At 38.3% G+C, this 19,318-nt stretch overlaps 1 protein-coding gene across 11 annotated transcripts in view; it reads right to left on the bottom strand.

Annotated features, from left to right (window-relative positions):
• BPTF (bromodomain PHD finger transcription factor) overlaps positions 1-19,318 on the bottom strand; it is a 91,254-nt gene that overhangs the window by 20,186 nt on the left and 51,750 nt on the right. For 5 of the 11 annotated variants that reach the window (XM_074971174.1, XM_074971175.1, XM_074971171.1 and 2 more), the window contains 12 exons: positions 18,885-19,136; positions 14,955-17,385; positions 11,981-12,105; positions 10,936-11,064; positions 9,926-10,076; positions 8,695-8,818; positions 6,742-6,988; positions 5,835-5,996; positions 4,636-4,787; positions 3,572-3,695; positions 2,777-3,000; positions 1,114-1,336 (listed from right to left, as the gene is read on the bottom strand). In XM_074971174.1, coding sequence (XP_074827275.1) covers positions 1,114-1,336; positions 2,777-3,000; positions 3,572-3,695; positions 4,636-4,787; positions 5,835-5,996; positions 6,742-6,988; positions 8,695-8,818; positions 9,926-10,076; positions 10,936-11,064; positions 11,981-12,105; positions 14,955-17,385; positions 18,885-19,136 — 4,344 coding nt within the window. The remainder of the gene's footprint in view (positions 1-1,113; positions 1,337-2,776; positions 3,001-3,571; positions 3,696-4,635; positions 4,788-5,834; positions 5,997-6,741; positions 6,989-8,694; positions 8,819-9,925; positions 10,077-10,935; positions 11,065-11,980; positions 12,106-14,954; positions 17,386-18,884; positions 19,137-19,318) is intronic. The other 6 variants (XM_074971177.1, XM_074971182.1, XM_074971181.1 and 3 more) reach the window with 3 other exon arrangements.

The following is a 19,318-nucleotide window of genomic DNA, read 5'->3' as shown; positions in this document are numbered from 1 at the left end:
ACAAAAGTTATACTGTTGCATGTCCACACTATGCTCCTTGTGTCGGCAGAGTGCATCCACACTAGCAGCTCTTGCATCAACATAGAGAGCAGTGCACTGTGGGTAGCTATCCCACTTTGCAACTGGGCGCAGGGTGCTTTGGGAAGGGTTTGCAATGCCTCGTGGGGCAGGTACAGCATCACATGATGCAGGTTTCTAAATCCCATAATTCCATGGGCATCCTACTAGATTGCCAGTCGCTTTTCAACTGAAGTATGTGTGTGTGTGGGAGACAGGGAGCATGTGTGTGATGGAGACACAGTGTGTGTGTTGGGGGAGTGAGAGAGAAAACGGGGAGGTTGAACGTGCGTGTGTTGGGGGAGAGTGAGTGCGTTGGTATGCTGTCTCTAAGTTCAGACAGCGGCTGGAAACAACCAGTCCCAAGGCAGGTGCAGACCCCTGACATCGGCTGCTGCCTCCCTCCCTGGCTCTGCATCTCTGCCCTCCCGCGCGCACACAGGCCCCTGCCTGCTGCTTTGTTCCTAGTGCCCAGGAGGTTAATGATTTGCTGTCTGCTGCCTGAGCAGAGCGGCATGTGTAGCTGTCAGAACTTCCTGGAGCTTTGAAAGGGGAAGGGTGCATGCCTGTGTGGCTGGAATGCATGGCAGCAGAGTTCAAAACATTGATCAGAGTGGTCACAGCGGGTATTGTGGGATACTGGGGGAGGCCAGTTATGGAGACATAATAAATGGCAGCATCTACTCTGACACTTTGTTGCTTAACTTTGCTGCAAAAAGCTTTATGCCTCTTGTCGAGGTGGTTTTATTTTGCCGACAAAAGTAGCATTGTACACCTCCACTGTTTTGTCAGCAAAAGCTCCCTTTTGTCACCGAAACTGTGTAGCGTAGACAAGGTCCTAGGTTTTCTAACGTTGAGGAAGCACCAAGCACTACCTCCCCTTTGGTTTAAAAAGCTTTAAAAATACTTGATACAGAGCTTCGGCTGAAGATTTCAACGTCTACACGCTGTTCTTTTAACTAAGATACCTCGATGAAAGAGACTAACTCCAACTATATAAAAAAATTAAAAGAACCTAGCTCCAATCATGGCTCTTCTCTTGAGCACAGAACCCACCTGATGTCGAAGTGGAAACTGTCGTAGTAGTTGTGCTAGCTGTAGTAGCGGACGACGATAACGGAGTGAAAAGGAATCTTTGAATTGTACCATTCGGCATAGCCGCTTGCATTAGCTGTTGTCCTGGACCTGGTATTACAGTCACACCCTGAGGTATCAACTGTAACTGGCCAGTAGTTTGACCCTGTCCCTGAATTACCACAGTCAACCCCTGACTGCCACCCTAAAAAAAAATAAAAAAAAAAGTAAAATTCATGTTAGTATTGATGTCCCAATGATATAACCCTTAGGTGGATTATGCAGTAATCCGGGAGACCCAGGATTATGAATTCTGGGGATTCAACGCCTGAACCACTAGGGTACATATCGTATCTCTGATGCTTAAGTTCAGTATCGTGGAAATACAAAGTTTTATGACAAAAACATACAAATATTCCAGTAACAAAATTTCAGGTCAAAAGATGGTAAAGTACCCTGGTTCTTTATGGACAGATCTGATTATCTATTGGGCTGGGTTCAGCGACATGCATTTTCATCAGAATACTGAAGCAGATTTGTTACAACAAAAGGCTGTTAAGATTTTATCTGTCAAACTTGGCTAGATTCTTAGCCAACAGAATCTACAACTGATCTTGTGTCTCTTTAAAATGTATGAGCAATAAATTCAGGTGTGAGATTAATTTGGGGCATCCTATTAACCACCTCCTGACCCAAAGACCAACCTCAAGAGTCCCAACTGCCTGTTCACAAGGTTATTCAATAAAACATTTTCCTAAGTGCATATCACACATTGCCCAACTGTAAACTGTAAGTGTTGACTGTTCATCCAGGTTTTCAGCATGCTGGTAGAATGTTACTGCTTAAATTGTTTCTTTGGATACCATATTTTTGGAGGTCTTTAATACAGGCAGAAACATCCCAGTTTTGCAGACAGATCAGGATAGTTCTAACCCTTACAGTGACTCCCTGCGTCAGACATGTCTCTTTGAATCAGTCCCACCAGTGGCAGCTCTTGCCTTCAACTGATACCTGCCCTTGTCCACACCTTCAATGATCAATAACTTTTTGAATCTGCCCTAGCAAATAATTCCTGCATGTTGTTCTACATGTCAAAAATGACACTAAGGCATGAGCATATTTTGACAATTAAACTTTATATCCATTCTTAACATTATTATTAAGTATTTATATTATGGTAGTGCTCAAAGATATAAACACAGAAAAGAGGGCCCCTTGAAGGAAGGATTTACAATTTACAGCCAAACTCAGCATGAATCTAAACTAACATGCAGACCAGACTCTCGTGGTCTAGGCAAAAGTAACAGAGAGTGCCATTTCCCAGTTCCAAATGATGTAACTCTTCCTTTCCCAGCACTAAAGCAAACATAAATGACAGCTATGTCCTTCAACACCCAGCCAAAGACAGTGGATGGGCATCCACATTCTGAAGGCAACAAGGTAAATAGATAAAAGATATTTAGAGAAAATAAATCTCTATTTTCTTAATTTAATTACCATTTGATTTGTACGTAGGTTATAGGTTTCCCAAAAAGTAAAACTGAAACACCATATATGAAATGTACACACACACCCCATACTGATGAGATCAAAGAATACCAGTATGGGCATATTTTCATGTCTGAGTCTACAAAAAAATGTTTACCTGTCCTTGAGTTAACTGCGTGAGTTGGGCCATAGTAAGTTTCACTTGTCCTTGCTGTGGACGAGTGGGCTGCGGCGTTGTGGTTTGTGGTTGTATATTCTGTGGAGGTGTTCCAGGAGCTGTTGTTACCTTTTGTCCAGGACTTGAAGTTGTGCTAGCACTAGAAACTGCAGTTGAGACAGGCTGACCTCTAATTATCTGAGTCACCACCTGTTGAGTCTGACCTGTTAAAGATAGCAAAATTTGTTATGCTAAAAATACATTTCCAACATTTTTCATTAAAGCACACAAAACTTCTAAACCCCAACTTCATGAGAGAAGTTAAGCAAGCATTTCTGCTTGCCACAGAATATCTATTAGTCACTTCTGTATCTGACTAAACAAAAATATGAATCTGATTTCAAGTAAAACATTTTGCAATCTACTTACAAGACACTTTAAAACACCTAGCTTTCCTCTAATTACATGTAGTGTTTTCGCACAACACTTAATTCAAACCTTTCTACAAACTGATTAATAATAATTTTATATTTTCATTATTCATTAAACCGTTTATCCAAGTTTTGTATTAAACTAGGAAACCTGTTCTTTGTACCCACCCGAATGAAAGTTACTATTCAGTGGACTCTCATTCAGTAACCTTGATTAAACTGATGATTGATCCCAACACTGTTTTTGTTAACACTGCACTGAATACAGTAATTTCTGAGTTAGGGTGAATGATACATAAAATGTTTATGGAGAAACAAACCATGGTTTTCACACATTGGAAATTTATAATTAAAATGAACCTACTGGATGGAAGAATACCTTGCTGCACCACTACAGGTGTTCGAATGATGGCCTTTCCTAATGTTGATGGCTGAAGTGGTGTCCGTATTACTGTCATACCTGGGCGGAGTGGTGTCCCTGGCATTATCTAGAGACAGCAAAAGGAGAACATACATGTAAAACTTTTCAAAAAGCGCATATCCTGCTGAACCTTGAATTCTTTACAAACAGTGAGAAATAAAGGGATACAAGTAGCTCATATATTTATATGTTGCATGTTTGAAAATTCTGTTAAAGCCAACTTTAGCAAAACTCTGTCCTATTTACTCTCCTAACAAGTTTCTTAGCTCTGATAAGTATTGATTCCTCATTAAAACTATGTGCTATGAGGTCCTGTGTTGTAGAGACCAGCCAAAAGCCAAGAAGGACAACATGGAAGTGGCTCCTTGATCGGTGAAAAAATTATGCGTGGGTTTATCCTCCCACTCTGACCAAATGTGAACGCCAGCCTAGTGAGTGGGAGACGGAATCCAGGAATCAGATTGATATCAAGGCAACAGGGATCATTAAGATAATCGAGTCTGACTTCAGCATAATATAGGCCCAGAGAACCTCACTCGGTAGCATCTGCATCATGCTCATAACTTCTGATTGAGCTACAGTATATCTTTGAGAGAGATATCCAGTCTTGATTTAAAGACTACACTGAAGGAGAATTCACCACATCCTTAGGTAAATTATTTCAATCGTTAATTTCCCTTCGTGTTAAATTTACACATTATTATTTGTATTGCCATAGTGCCTACACACCCTAGCCATGGATCAAGACCCCACTGTACTAGGCTTGGCACTGTACAACCTTATTTCTAGTCTGAATCAAAATTTGCAAGTCTTACATAGCAACACAGCACAACCTTTGAAAACTTTAATAATTCAATAATCCTATTCTGAAATCTTAGAGTCTATGAGACTTGCTGTGCATCTGCATATGCATGTAGGATCCTGCTTCTGTGTTTGTTCGTGTACCCTTCCATGACTTCCAATGTATTTACCCAATGTAATTGATAAAGCTCAGAAAAACATCTTACTTGTGAAGTACATGTTGTACCTAGAGTCCCTGTGGTATTTGGCCTAATAGTTACAGTCGCTGTCCTTGGCTGGAATGAAGTAAATGTTTGTTGATTTGCACCTGTAGTTGATGGAATGATACCCAACACTTTTTGCTGAACTTGAACAACACCTAATAAAAAAAAAGAATCAATCAATACAAAAAATTGCAAATGTGATAAATCATGGGGACTCCACACTGACATCCAGTACTCTCACTCTGAGTTTTTATGACCGTTCTGTGGGACTTCTGTCAAAGTCTCTTGGCAGAAACTTCTTCACGTTCTATAGGGAAGTAGCATTACCTCTTCTGTTGCTCCACAGTATCAGTCCACAGACAGATATTTTAAAAGGATTTGGGCAAAGAATGGTATTTCAGAGTTGTGAACCTCTCTATTGATCTTTATGATGAGGTTCTTGCCCATGTGTGGTGCCATATACAAGTGTTTATTATTTACACATTTAGATATGGATGGCCTGTGCCTCCCTGCTTCCAAGTGACCTATTTAAACATCTCAACAAGCCTCAAACTCATGGAACTGAAGAGCATGGTAAGTGCCGTTCATCCACCTAAAAAAGCACCATCCAAAGCTAGCAGTCTCCATGACTTTTTCATAGATTAAATAAAGGAGATGGAGGAATGAGTATTTTTCTTTGGTGAAGAAGTGATATGCCATCCACAAGCTCACAAAATGTCATGTTGTGTTTTCCAATCAAGAAGAAAAGGATCCAACAGTACTGCACTGATAAGTAAAATGAATCACACCAGCTTCTAAGGAACAAATATGTACAACAATTAGCGGTTACATCTGTTCTGCTACACTTTTAAAACAATCCTTTTGCTGATGTCTAATTTAGAGGCAGAAAAAAGAATTTTGCATTCTAGGTTGTCGAAAGAAATTAGAGCTTCTGATTATGCACTATGGAACGTGGAGTAGAAGGCCCAAGGTCACGGGTAAGAGCAGGCAGAAATTTAAGATACAAACCTACATTTTTTGCCTGAAAACAATTGCCATTGTTTTGGGGGCAGCAAAGAAAAAGCTGTAGAGACTTATTCCAGTTGGGTGGTTGTGGTTTTTTTGTTTTTTTAAAAAGAGGCAAGTCACATTTTATTTCACTAGGAAAATAATGTCAATGCAATCTGAATTAGAAAGTTAGAAGATACATTTTTTACCCCTACCTCCTTGGGTTGATGGCACATTAACGGCAACAATCTTGCTGTTTGCTGGAAGTGGCAACTTTGTTATCACTTTGCCTGCCATAGTTACTGGAGTGCCTGCAATCTGGAACGTCTGACCTGTGCTGGCAATGGTTGTAGCTGATGTAGCAGCTGTGCTGGGAGCTATTGAAATAAGAAAGTCAATTTTTGAACTTTATTATTATTAGTAAATATGACTATGTCTTAAGTATAAAAGAGTAAAACTGGAAGGTTATTATACAACCACTTTTGAATGAGTCATCATTTCCCCCTCATTAGATCTTTTAAAGGTTTGTTGAAACAGTGAATTTATGCACAGAACACTTTCACCATAAATATTACAGATAAAACTGGCATAGATAAGAAATGAAACAACCTGGCTTGTGAGTGCAGGAAAAATATTGGCCTAAGGACAGGACATTCATCTTTAGACAAAAGTAATTGTTCACCAGCTCCCTCCCAAACTGGTAACAAAGTTAACCACAAAGATCAGAAATTAAATCCCAATATTGCTATATTATAGAGAAAAAGTTGGTGTGCTACAGAAGCAATGACTAACAACAGGTTCTTTTAGTGACACCTAAGGTATGTCTTCACTACCCACCGGATCGGCAGGCAGCCATCGATCCAGAGGGGATCGATTTATCACGTCTAGTCTAGACACGATAAATCGACCCCCGAGCGCTCTCCCGTCAACTCCTGTACTCCAGCGCCGCGAGAGGCACAGACAGAGTCGCCGGGGGAGCGGCAGCAGTCGACTCTTCACCACAGTAAGTCGATCTAAGTATGTCGACTTCAGCTACATTATTCACGAAGCAGAAGTTGCATAACTTAGATCGACACCCCCCCCCCCCCCCCCCCAGTGTAGACCAGGGCACAGATCATTTACCTGCTGAGGACTGGCCTTGTTTAACCCAGGTAGCAAAAGTCTGATGGAAGTTCTTGTTCTGTTGGAATGTTACCGTAGCTGGAGAGCCCACTTTAGTAGTGAGCACTACTTTGGTTCCAGTAGGAACTGGGCCTGTTAATGGGCCTACCACAACCTTCTGTGGAGTGGAGGCAGTGGTTGCAGTACTGCTTGCTGTAGTGACCGTAGTGGCTGTTGTAGGTAACTGCTTCTGTTGTTCCAGTCGCTTCTATCAAAGTTAGAAGAAAAACTCAATGAATGAATGAACAGTTAAAATTTGTGGATTTTGCAAGGGATGAATACCTAATTTTTCCCACTGAAAAATAAGGTATGCAAACAGGATCTAGCAAATCTAAATACTAAATTATTGAAACAGAATATATTACAGATTGCTATCAAGCTATCACAATTGACATAGACATGCAATATTATAATTTGCCATAAAATACTTTCTGTATTGCAGATGTATACATTCCACTGTGCTACACCGCACATTGTATACAGCATCTTTTGAATGCTGTACATAATCAATCCAGTGCATTTATTCACTATTTTCAGACTATCAAGAAATATGAAAGATCAAAAGGTAGAAAGTTTATCATCATGATAACTACAGTCAGAAAATATAGGCCCATATTTTGGGTTTCAGTATGTGTCCATGGCTTTCATCAATTTCAATGACAGATGCAAACCTGTATTACACACACAGCTCAATTTTTAATTACTGTTAGCTTTCCTGAATTTACTGCTGGCAGCAGCTTTATCTTGCTAATGGTAACAAAGTGTCAGAAAGTGAAGATATCTCCATTTCTACTTTATCTAATTTACCATCATCAAAAGAATATCATTATTTAAAGTTTTTCATCTGACAATGAAGCCAATCTCCAGCTTACTCAAAACCATATTCAACAATCCCTTACATGACAGTAGGCTTCCCATACTGTCACTGTCATAAGCAATGGTGCTTTTTTATTTTAGAGAGACTGCTATCTGCAAGCAATTCAAAAATGCCAATTGTAATTTGCATGTTTTCCAATATATTTCACATTGAGCAGTGCTCCTTATCAATTTGAATCGTGACTGCAAGTCTGGGAAAAGTGGGTAGAACTGCTTAGGCACCAACATTATTTCTTTTTCACTATTTACAAGTGAATAAATAATGATTTAAGATATAAAATAGCATAAACATTAGAAAATAAAGTAATGGGTTTGTAAGTTAACTAAGGGTTGGCATTTTATTTTATGCTTAGATAATTCTAAAATACTATTTGTGGTATCAATCACTAACAGGCAGAAACGTATTCTCTACAGACAATACAAAACAAAAGGAAAAATGAAACCATTCTGGAAAAATCAGGGTGCAAAATAAATAAAATAAAAAAAAAAATCAACCTGCGATCAGGTATTGGGTATTATTAATTAGCAGGTTAAAACACAACCCTCCCCTTCCATGCTCGTACCCAGACAAATTCAAGGTTGGACAAAATCAGAAAGTTTTGTCCTAATTCTAGCATGGGAACCAATCTAGCCAATTTCACAGTCAACTGTGTGTTCAAGCTGCTTTCCATTGGACTGTGGAATGCTTCAGATCCCACCTGGAGGATGCTATTTCACACCCTCCTTTTAAAAGTGGAAGGAAAACATTTTTGGACACAATCTAAACTGGGTCTACAAAACTGAAAGACAATTATAAAAAAAATATCCTTCTTACAGCCCAGTACTTCAAAATAATGTATGTATTACGTACAGTAAGTAACAATGTTTAATATCTCAGTGGGAACTTTCCAGAATGTTGAGTTTGTATATATACTGGAAAAGTTACAATTATACTTGAAAACCAGCATTACAGAGGCATACTTTATTTCCTGTGTTTGGATGTATGCAGACTAACAATGCAAACTTTTTGACAGGTGGGACTACTAATGGCTCCCCCACCTGCTGGGCAGCCAATCGTTGCTGTTTTAGTTGAACCTCCATTTGGGCCTTGAATTCCTCAGCCTTCTTCTGTTCACTAACCTTAGCCTGCTGCTCAACTGCCTGTGCCTTTTCTTTCTCCACCCTGCCAAAGACAAGCAACCAAAGAAAAAATTACTACTGTACACAAAAAGGCTATTTCATTTTATCCAGCTTAACCGATTTTTTGAGAATTAGTCCTGCTTCTTAGACTACTCCCTGAAATATTCTAAAGCAAATGAATGCAATGCCTTTCAAAGAAACTATTTATCAAGTCTGTGGTCTATAACTATTCCTCAGACGTTCTTGTCAACTGCTGGAAATGGCCCACCTTGATTACCACTACAAAAGGTTTCTTCCCCCCACCCCCCTCCCACTCTCCTGCTGGTAATAGCTCACCTTACCTGATCACTCTCCTTACAGTGTGTATGGTAACACCCATTGTTTCATGTTCTCTGTGTATATAAATCTCCCCACTGTATTTTCCACTGAATGCATCCAATGAAGTGAGCTGTAGCTCACGAAAGCTTATGCTCAAATAAATTTGTTAGTCTCTAAGGTGCCACAAGTCCTCCTTTTTTTTTGTGGATACAGACTAACACGGCTGCTACTCTGAAAACTATTTTTGAGAGACTGAAAACACCACTTTTTGCATAACACCAACAGTTCAAAACAATAGCATTTTGTTAGATAAGCAAGATAAAGGCCTAGCTATAACTTTTCCTCTAAACATGAAGCACTGTGAATATTCCTTTCATGTGAGTGTACTTTGGGACTTAAAGGCTGACTTTACCCTTTGTTTTAAGGGACACATTTGCTTCATTCGTATTGCGAATGATTTAAAACCTTTATCGTTTTAGTAAGTAATGTGCATGTCAGAAGGACTCATCCTGTACAGAAATACTCTGTTGGCACACAACACTGTTTACTTCATACAGCAGTCAAATAATAGTTTACTTAGTTACTACATACTAGATTAACACAAAATTAGGTTTATAGATCTGCCACAATTAAATTAGTTTCTGGCATCACCAGTAACTTGCTCCTTCAACTTTAAAGTTTGCCCATTTTTAAAAAAAAAAGCAAAGACAATTAAAAGCTTAATTTTTTATTCATTATGGGTATCACCTATAGCTTGGGCAATGTGGTTGGAGCATTTATTTACCAATGTACACACAAACTAAAATGCGTCATTTAAATTGCGTCAGTTTACCTTTCAGCAAATGCCCTGATCTCCCATAATTCCAGTTCCTCCTCTGCTACCCAACTTTCAATGATAACAGGGCCTGTCTGCTTGGGCGTTTCTGGCCTCTTTGGCCTCAATGCACTTGATCGAAGGCCTTTCCTCTGAGGTGTAGGAGTTTCTTTAGAGAAAAGTCAAACATTCATTAAAATAAACCAGGAAATAAAATTAAGATCCAAATTTAAGGTTATTTAGTGTCAATTTTTATACAAATTCTGAAGTGTTTGAAAATGGAGGTTATTCAAAGTAAATTTTTCAGACAAACTCCCACTGAATTCAATGGCAGCCCTGTTAGGCCAAAGCTGAAGACTTTTAAAAATTCTAACCTAACTGTTAAAGAAGTAATCTGAGTATCATTATCCAAGACTCTATACTAAGCAAAACAGATCCACAAGGTATTTTTGATTTTCAGGAAGCTAGAAGCTAAAACCGTATTTAGGAGGGCTGTTAGATTTTAATGAAATCAGGAGAAAAATATAATCATGTCTACAGTTTTAAAGATCTGTAGGGGTAGGTTCATTTTAGCTTCTTTTGTATGATGGCATGGCTACTGAAAATCCAGAGAAAGTAAATATTACACACACACACAAATTTGCTGTTTTTCAGTTGTAACCTACTTGAATCTACAATATCATATGTTAGATTAGATATGGAGTTGGGTTAACTTTTTATTAGTTGATAATTTTCTTTTAACATGTTAAGGACAGGATATCCTGCTTATAAAGAAGATTTACTGTATATTACCCCATTCATTTTTGCTAATCTCATTTTAGAAACAGGAAGGCCTTTGACTTTAAGATAATAAATCTAACAGAATGACTAGATTGATTTGTTTAACACAACTGAATGGAGAATGGATACTTATCTCAATTTGTGCAACAATGCCCTCTCCTTAGATGGTCAGGATTACCATAAAAATTTGGTTCAACTTATTTCTATAAAATTTATGACGACATTTGAAGACTTATAAACAAACATACCTTTTGGAGCCTCAGGTACACCAATAGGGCAAATGATTTTTCTTATACAGTACTCGGAACGAATTCCATAAGGACCAACATCTCTCCGTTTGATTATTTCAGTTGTTGTAATTTCAGTTTCAGATGTTTCTACAGTGATTTAACCCAATACAATGTATTAAGTTAGAAAATAAAAGGTAAATAATTTGTTCATCAGAAATAAAGACAGGAAGTTGTGGAGAAATAACTTTCAAAAATCCATTGAGTTTCACAGGCAAGCATAAAAGCTATTTCAAGTGCCTGCATGAACAGGCTCAGATTTCCAAATCTGGTTTTTGCTTTTACCTACATGAAGACATGTGTGTACATAACTCCTGAATTGTGCACATGGAAATAAGGCATGCACAAAAGCGTGCAGGCTGATTTGAAAATATGGGCTACAGTGAGGAAATCAAAGAATATTGCAATTAAAAATGGCAGAAATAAGTGATTGTGTGTGCAGATTGGTTTGGAGTAAACAAAAAACAGAGAAATACATTTTAAGAGACGGCCCACTCCTAGAACCACAGGAGGTGTAATATCAGAATAGATTGTCTACCTCACACACTGGCCAATTTTGATTGTCAGAGGAAAATTTAAACCCCACTCTTGTGTAAAGTAACACTATCACCGGTAAGAAGGTGTAAAATCCTGGCATTACTGGGTTCAGTAGAACCAGGATTTCACCCAAAGTGAGGGAAATTTTTCTTAACCTCAGATGATCGTTCTGAAGTAACTGTTTGGAAGCAACTCTACACACTTTGTTTCTGGTTAGATTTTTTCAAAAATGTACACAGAAAAGTAAAGCATTTAGATTGAACTGATTCATCCATTTCTCCAAAATACTCAAAATAAGTAAAATAGCAATTGGTATAAACCATATAATGTTAATTTTATATGATTTTAACCAACTGAAGTTTGTGTAGCAAGCATATTGCACTTTTCTAGACAGACTCTCAGTACCAATATCCTAAATTAATAAAAACTATTCATTTTTAAAAAGGCAAAAGCTTATAAGAAATACTACCTGTGCGTGTAGTTCCTCCCCCAGGTGGGGGTTTTGCAGCCATATCATCCCAACGTAAACATGCCCAGAGTAACCGCAACATAAGGCTCACCCCAGCCAATGACTTCACCGTTTGAAGTCGATATCTAAAACAAGCCACAAAGAAAAAAATAAAATGTTACATTTTAAACTGAACACATTAAGTTCATGACTAACCAAACCAAAGACTCAAAGGGTTTTCATTTTATCTTTTCAGTATTTAAGTAGCATGAACACATGTAATTTATTCGGCTCCTCAAACTCTTTGGAACTCATACTGCCCTAGATCTCCAGAAGATTTCCCATTGATGTCAGTGTGTACTGCATGTGTGGATCAAGGCTGGATATATGACAGGTCCCTCTATGTACTCCACGGCACAATGGGATAAGATGCTGTACCAAACACCCCTAAATTCTGCAATGTTAATTTGTCGTGTCCTTCAAAAATATCTTTTGTTCCACATGACCCCGGAAAAAGCCCTGTGCAAGAAACATGACAGTCTATATATTCTATAGTGTTACAGAATAGAATTATCTTTATTAGATGACATATGAGGTCAAAATTCGGAAAGTATAAAATAAAGACCTCCACTTTTCTTCATAAGTAAATGAAACAGGGCCTTTTATTAGTAGGCATGTGTTTAAATGGTCCAGAACAAACTGACAAAGATAAAAACCTAGCACATTCTAAACTAAGATTGAAAAGCCATAGAAGAATGCATAGTGTATATTTGTTTTGAAAGTGTCTGCAGCAAGGCACAGTCACCTGTTGATGGCACTGTGGAGGGCCTAACTGTAAAAGTTTCTCTGAGTTTATTTCTACATCCTACCGACAATGCATATACAGAATTCTCTTAGGAAGTGGGCAAAGGACACGTGTGCACAAATACACCTCATCTTAAGGTGATGAGTTGGGAAGTGGAGGATAGATTAAACATATTTTGATGAAGAGGAGAGAATTTTATCGAGTTATTTACATGCCATTGCAGGAATGACACTGGGCAGCTGGAGGAACATGCAAAAAGGGGCTGACCAAAAGAATCCCTCCATCAAATACCACTCAGAGGAAAAACATATGGAACTTAACAGACAGCACATACAAAAGATAGGTAGGTACAATGCAGCCTTGTTTGAGATCTAAGCAATATCTGACAGTGCAGGAAGAATTCAGATTTAGCACAAAGTGGCTAACACTAATGTCTGAAGCTGGGAGTTTATCTGAAGGGTACCCAGGGACAAAATTAGGGGCCTCTCTCAATGAGTTAAGCTGAAAAATTAACAGTATTTCTGCAGGTCCATAAACTGCAGTGAAGATTTTCTGCAGGAAACTGCAAATACCTCCCCACCAGAGAAACTCAGTTTTCAGCTGTATTTATAACAATGATTATTATGATTTAAATATCAAAGATAAAATATCAGTGCCTGATCATAATACTGCAGATTTTTGCAAGTAATAATGGGCTGTAGAAACAGATCAAGAATGAATCAAAAGAAACTTTCATAACACAATTCAGCAATAGTTATTGCTTTTTAAAAATAATGGATTTTGGTCACCTTTTCTTTTAAGGTGAATACAGAGCAATTAGAATGATTCTTAGTAAGCATTTTGTGATGAGAAGAGACTAAAATTGTTAAGATGATTCTCACTAAAACCTTGATTATGCATCATTAAAGTTACTAGGAGTTTTTCCATCATCTTGAATGGGAGCAGAACCAAGCCCTAAAGCATGAGAGTCTGTGGATACGCAGTGGAATTAAGGAAGAGCTTTAGCAGGCAAATCTACAAGACACCATATACCATTCAGGCCCAACTGTACAAAGAGTTTTGTGTTATAAAGAAGAAGAATCACATAAAACCAAGAAAATTAGGCTGTTGAAAGAAAATAAAATTCAGACCCTGTCTACATACACAAAAACATGTTTAAACATGGTTATGGCGAAAAGTATATTACAGCATATCTTACATCCACACAGACTATACAAAGTAAATTTATAACTACATTTTAAACGTAACAGAAATTGTGTCTACACTAAACTTTCTTACATTTCCCACTAATCCATCTTCACCTATGGGAATGTTAGTACAGATTGACCTCTATTTTTAAGCATCCTATCTAGTGTAGATAAGGCTACTGAAAGAAAAACATGGGACCTTGAAAACGGTTATGACATTCCCTCCCACCATCACCACCAAAACACTCGACAAAAAGAAAAAACACTTAATGCAGCTGAGCCACAACCATGTTTAAATATGGTTAGTATTATAAACAGTCTCAGAACTATTTTGTTCCAACAGGTTATTCTACCTATTCACCAATTATAGGTAACACTGAGGTTCCATCTCCACTGGTCTTTAAACAGAGCCTGAGAATCAGTTCCATATAAATCTATTTCCACCACTTTTGTCTAGTGTGGACAGGATACTTTTCTTTTATGGTAAACCTTTCTACAACACTGTTTTAAATTCTGGTTTTATGTTGTTTGGATCCATCTAAAAACTGGACTTGTAACATGGGGAAGTTAGTGGACAGCAAGCTAGGGTGTAAATTTACAGTGCACTTGCTACTCTGGCATGACCTTCGTGGCCTAAACACATTTACTGAGCACTTAATGCACCCTTGTCGGTTTAGCTCAGAGCTAAACTGCCAGAGGGCATTTTTGAGCACAGTAAGAGGTGTCGCCGGAATAGCTACTGTGCTGTAAGTTCACACCCTAGCTTGCTGTGCAGTAACTTCCCGCAGAGACAAGCCTTACATCACCTGTAACCAACACCTTTAGTGATTTCAGTGCAAACCTGTGCGTGGATGCTTATTTTGGAATAAGAATGCCCTATTTTGATGTACCTTAAGTCAATAAAAAATTATCTTTTGCATGCCTATTGTATTGCTTCCATTTTTACAGTTAATTTCATCCCATCCCAAATTCTTCTTTAAATAGGTAAACATTAAGTATGTACCTCCAAGTGATACCAAAAGTTGGTCTTGGGGATGGATACGGCCAAATATCCATGGCAGGTTTTGCATTGTAGTTGAAATAGGGAACCTCTCTGATACCTCCTCTTCTGGCCAACTTTTTTAAATCATCATTGGGTAAAACAAATATACTCTTTTTACTGCTTTTGGTAACAAATTTTCTGTAAGATGGCAAGGCTGTTCCAGAACGAGTCTTTTTGGGTCTCGAAAATTTCATTAACTTCACTTTATCCCTCGTGGAATATTCTTTGCTCACAGTCATGGAAGTCACTAACGTGCCTCCTGGAATAGTTAATGAATCAGTTACTGTTGTTGTAATCACAGTTTTACTGTGCTCCTGTACAGAGATGACATCAACATTGCTGTCTGCAGCAGGTGCGGTAAGCTTAGTTACAGTGGTGGTGGTAGTTACAGTGGAAATGGCACAATTTTCTGTAGATGACACCATAGTTTGTTTATCATCCTTGAAGGCTGACAACTCTGCTACTTTAAACACCGTTTTGGATTCTGTGGAAACAGTTGACGTTGTGGTGGTCACTTCTGTAATAACAGTTTTATTTTTTGTTTTATTTTCTCCATTGATATTTTCAACTTTATTATACATCTGCAGGCCATTCTGATCAGTAAAGTCACTACTCAAGCTAGATTCCTCACAAGAAGTTACTGGTGAGGGTGCAACTTCCTTACCCATAACAGCTTCAGTTTCCATGGATTCTGCTTCACTAATCACATTATTTTCCTTACAGGAAAGCTGTGCTTGTGTAGAAGCACTATCAACAAAGTTGGATCTTTCAAGAGAATGCTGCTTTTCTCCAATATTTTGCACACGTTTGGACATTTTATTTGGAAGCAGAGGATACTCTCCAGATTCACCACCAATCTCCGCAGAACTTTGTAAACATGATTTAGCATCCAAGTTATTTTTTAAATCTGTATCCTCCATAGCGATATCACCATTCATTAATGGCTTTACAGAGCATTCTTTAATAGTCAATGGTTTTATTTCATGTTCAGGAATGGATTTACTAATATTATTGACTTTAGGTTCAATATCACTCCCTGCCTTAGTATCACAGGTATCTTTCATTAAGCATTCTTCATTTGACAATATCTTAATATCACTGTCTTTTCCATTAATTTGAAATGCCACCGATTTCTCTCTCTCAACTTTAGTCTCTATTTCTCCATTCTTATTGTTCTTTTTGTCAGTGATACTTTTTAGATTCAGCTGATCGAGACATTTGTTTATGGTACTTGCTTCCATTTTCTGTTCCTGACCCTGCTTTTCACCATTAGCTTCAGTGACTTTAGAATTCAGTAAATCATCAGTAACATTTATTCCACCAATGTGTTCAGGAGTTTGGCTTTCAGGTGTTTTTTCTAAAGTTAGCTTGGTTTTTAATGACTGTTTCTGATCAAATAAAATCTTGTTTTCAGTTTTATCATCACTGCTTTTCTGAGCAATATCTTTTCCCTCATCATTTTCTTGTGGGGACACTGGTTCAGAATGGCTTTTCAGCGTGCAATTATTTTCTGGGTCACTGACCTGTTTTTCAGGTTTTTCTTTCGAGGTTGCTTTTTCAGCAATGGGCTGAACATCTGTTTCACAGCTGCTTTTAGTTACCACTGGCTGTAAGGGGTTTTCACATTTACTCTGAGACACTGTGGTATTAAATACTTTTTGTTCTGAAGATTTTTCATTGTTTTTTAAGGTGCCACTCTTGCTTATATCTTCTGTGTGTGTTTGTTTTAAGTCATCCATGAGGGGATTCTCACTCTCTCTCTTTTCAAGAACTTGTCCTTGTTCTTGTCCTTGACTATTATCAGTAGCGACTGGTTCAGAATCACCTTCTTTAGTGATGTTCTGAACTGAGCTTTGAATTTCAGAGGCATCATCCAGTACTTGGCCTTCTCTTTTTGACAGTCTGTCTATGGAAGGCAAAGAAGGCTGGTCTGGTTCACTGGTTTTTGTACAAGGTGTACTGCTGGTTGGCAAGAAGTCCTGAACTGAATCTTCAGTTTGGATCTTACCTGAAATATGGGTTCTGTCTTGGGGAGACATGTCAATCTGGCTTCCTTCTTTTGCTTTAGTTGTTTGTGGCTCATCTATGTTTTTCTGTGGACTCACAGATCTACTGCCTACAGGTTTAGAACTAGCCTCCAGCTTCATCCTTTCTAGGCGCTGTTTTTCTTCCAGCGTAAACTGTTTTACTCTCCTTTCAAGTAGTCCATCTAATTTTGATGTTTTTACTTTTCTTTTGTAGCAAGTCCTTAAGTGAAACCCCTCGCTGACATTGATTAAATCTGCTTTAGAATGAATATCCTCATTTTTTGTGGGGGATTCCATTTTTACATCATCTATCTCCATGGGTTCTTCTTTGATGGCTCTATTTATACAATCAACTTCTCTTTCCGCTGTGAACAATAAATATTTTTGAATCAGAAGGACCTCTCAGTAATGACAATACAATAAACAACTTTCAATTTTACATGACGTTTAAAGTAATAACTGCACTTACAGCAGTACACATGTTCAAAGGGCTGGACAGACATTAACTGGGCTAGGAAAAGCATGAAGCAGAAAACTCTTAAGACATTCGCATACGGTACGCTACTGCAGACAAGTAGTATGAAATACAATGACTAAAAACTAGTCAAAACACTTCACCTGAGACTCTCAAAACTAAAAAGGATTTGTTAAAAGATTTCTTGTGCTTTAACATACATAAAAATACATAACATATATCCTAGGTAGTATATATATAAACGTGACAGAATGCAACCCTGTATTCACACACCCTACACACTATTGTAATAATCTGTGTACAAGGCTTGCCTTGTGAGGTATCACTTAAAAACTCATAACCTGTTGATCAGTAATATGGTAAAATGCAGGTAGCAACGTTGTGTGTAAAGTTATAGATAAACATCAGCTGAAATCAGGACTGAAGTGTGTTTCTCAGATAAATCTGGGGGGTGGCTAAACCAGTTTCTCAAACACAAAAGGCAAGCCGACGCCCCATCCAGGCATCAACAAAGCTAATGGGCCACCTATCAAGGGGCCATTTTTTGGCAAGGAAGGAGGGCAGGGACAAAGATCTCCATCTTAGCAGTGAAAGAGCATGAGGTCTCCTTCCTCCACCAGACCAGTCTCTTGGTTCTCAGCTGGAAATGCCTTTCAAAGAGGGACTGAAACTATAAAATGGAGGGGCAAATACCTCAAGAGGCCCTCCTCTCCCTTCCCCCTGCCCTTCTTATTCGCCACACCTGAGAAGACAAAGAAAACAGCCATTGGATTCTGGGGGGAGGGTTCCTGACTTGAAGACTTTGGTCAGTAATGCTATTGGAAGCAGGTGGTGAGAAACTTTACTTGAATCTAATATAGTTTAAGTCTTTATTTTTCTTGTAACCATTTCTGACTCTTATGACTCATTCCTTGTACTCACTTAAAACCTCTCTTTGTACTTAATAAACTTGTTTTATCTAACGCAGTGTTTAACTTAAAGTGTCTGGGTGACTCCACTTAAGGCGGTAAACTGGTGTATATTAGTCCCTTAAAGGAGTAATGGACTTAATATATTCAGACTCTCCAGGAGAGGGCTGGGCAGTATAAGACATACATTTCTGGGGAAGAATCTGGGACTGGGAATGTGGTGGGGTCACCCTGCAGTATAAACCAAGGCTGGTGAGAGCCAGAGTGTAACACAAGTGTGGCTGGCAGGCTACAGTTACACACAGACACTCAGGGTGTGACTTGCATGCTGGAAGGCTGTTTGTGAGCAGCCCAGGTAAGAGCTACTAACAGCAAGGTATTGTAAGGCACACAAAGTTGCAGGGCAGGGGTAAATAGTCCCTCACTGGTCTGGACTGCACCCTGATGTGTCACATTCAGGTCTGAAATATGTCTGTATTACCTTCAGCTTTTGCATTATCTAAGTTTTCAGAATTCATATCAATTTCCACCTTTTCTTCACTCATTTTGTTTTCTTCCTTTACTTGGGCTCTCCCCAAGGTTTCAGAAATTTCTGTTTTCGTTTGGTCCTTCTCTTGTGGATCATGAGAATCTTTTATTCTTTCTTTAGAAGAATCAGTCTCTATTTTTACTTTTGCTGGACTTTTTCTTTTATCCAGTTCGCACTGGTTTTCAGTGGTAACATCATTCTTTGCTATTAGCAATAGATTAAAAAAGTAGAAAAAAGTTTTAAATGTTTTAACTTGCTCAAAATAACTCAGTACATTTTGTTAATGATTTAATTACATTATTGCCTGCATTTTACAAGCATCACGTACACTATTTTACCTTTTCAGCCCTCCTGAAATCAAAATTAATCACGTGGCATGGTTAATA

The sequence above is a fragment of the Natator depressus genome, chromosome 14 (assembly GCF_965152275.1).
Source record: "Natator depressus isolate rNatDep1 chromosome 14, rNatDep2.hap1, whole genome shotgun sequence".
Lineage (NCBI taxonomy): Eukaryota > Metazoa > Chordata > Testudines > Cheloniidae > Natator > Natator depressus.
Note: the sequence above shows the minus strand (reverse complement) of the source record. Positions and strands in the feature narration are given on the sequence as shown.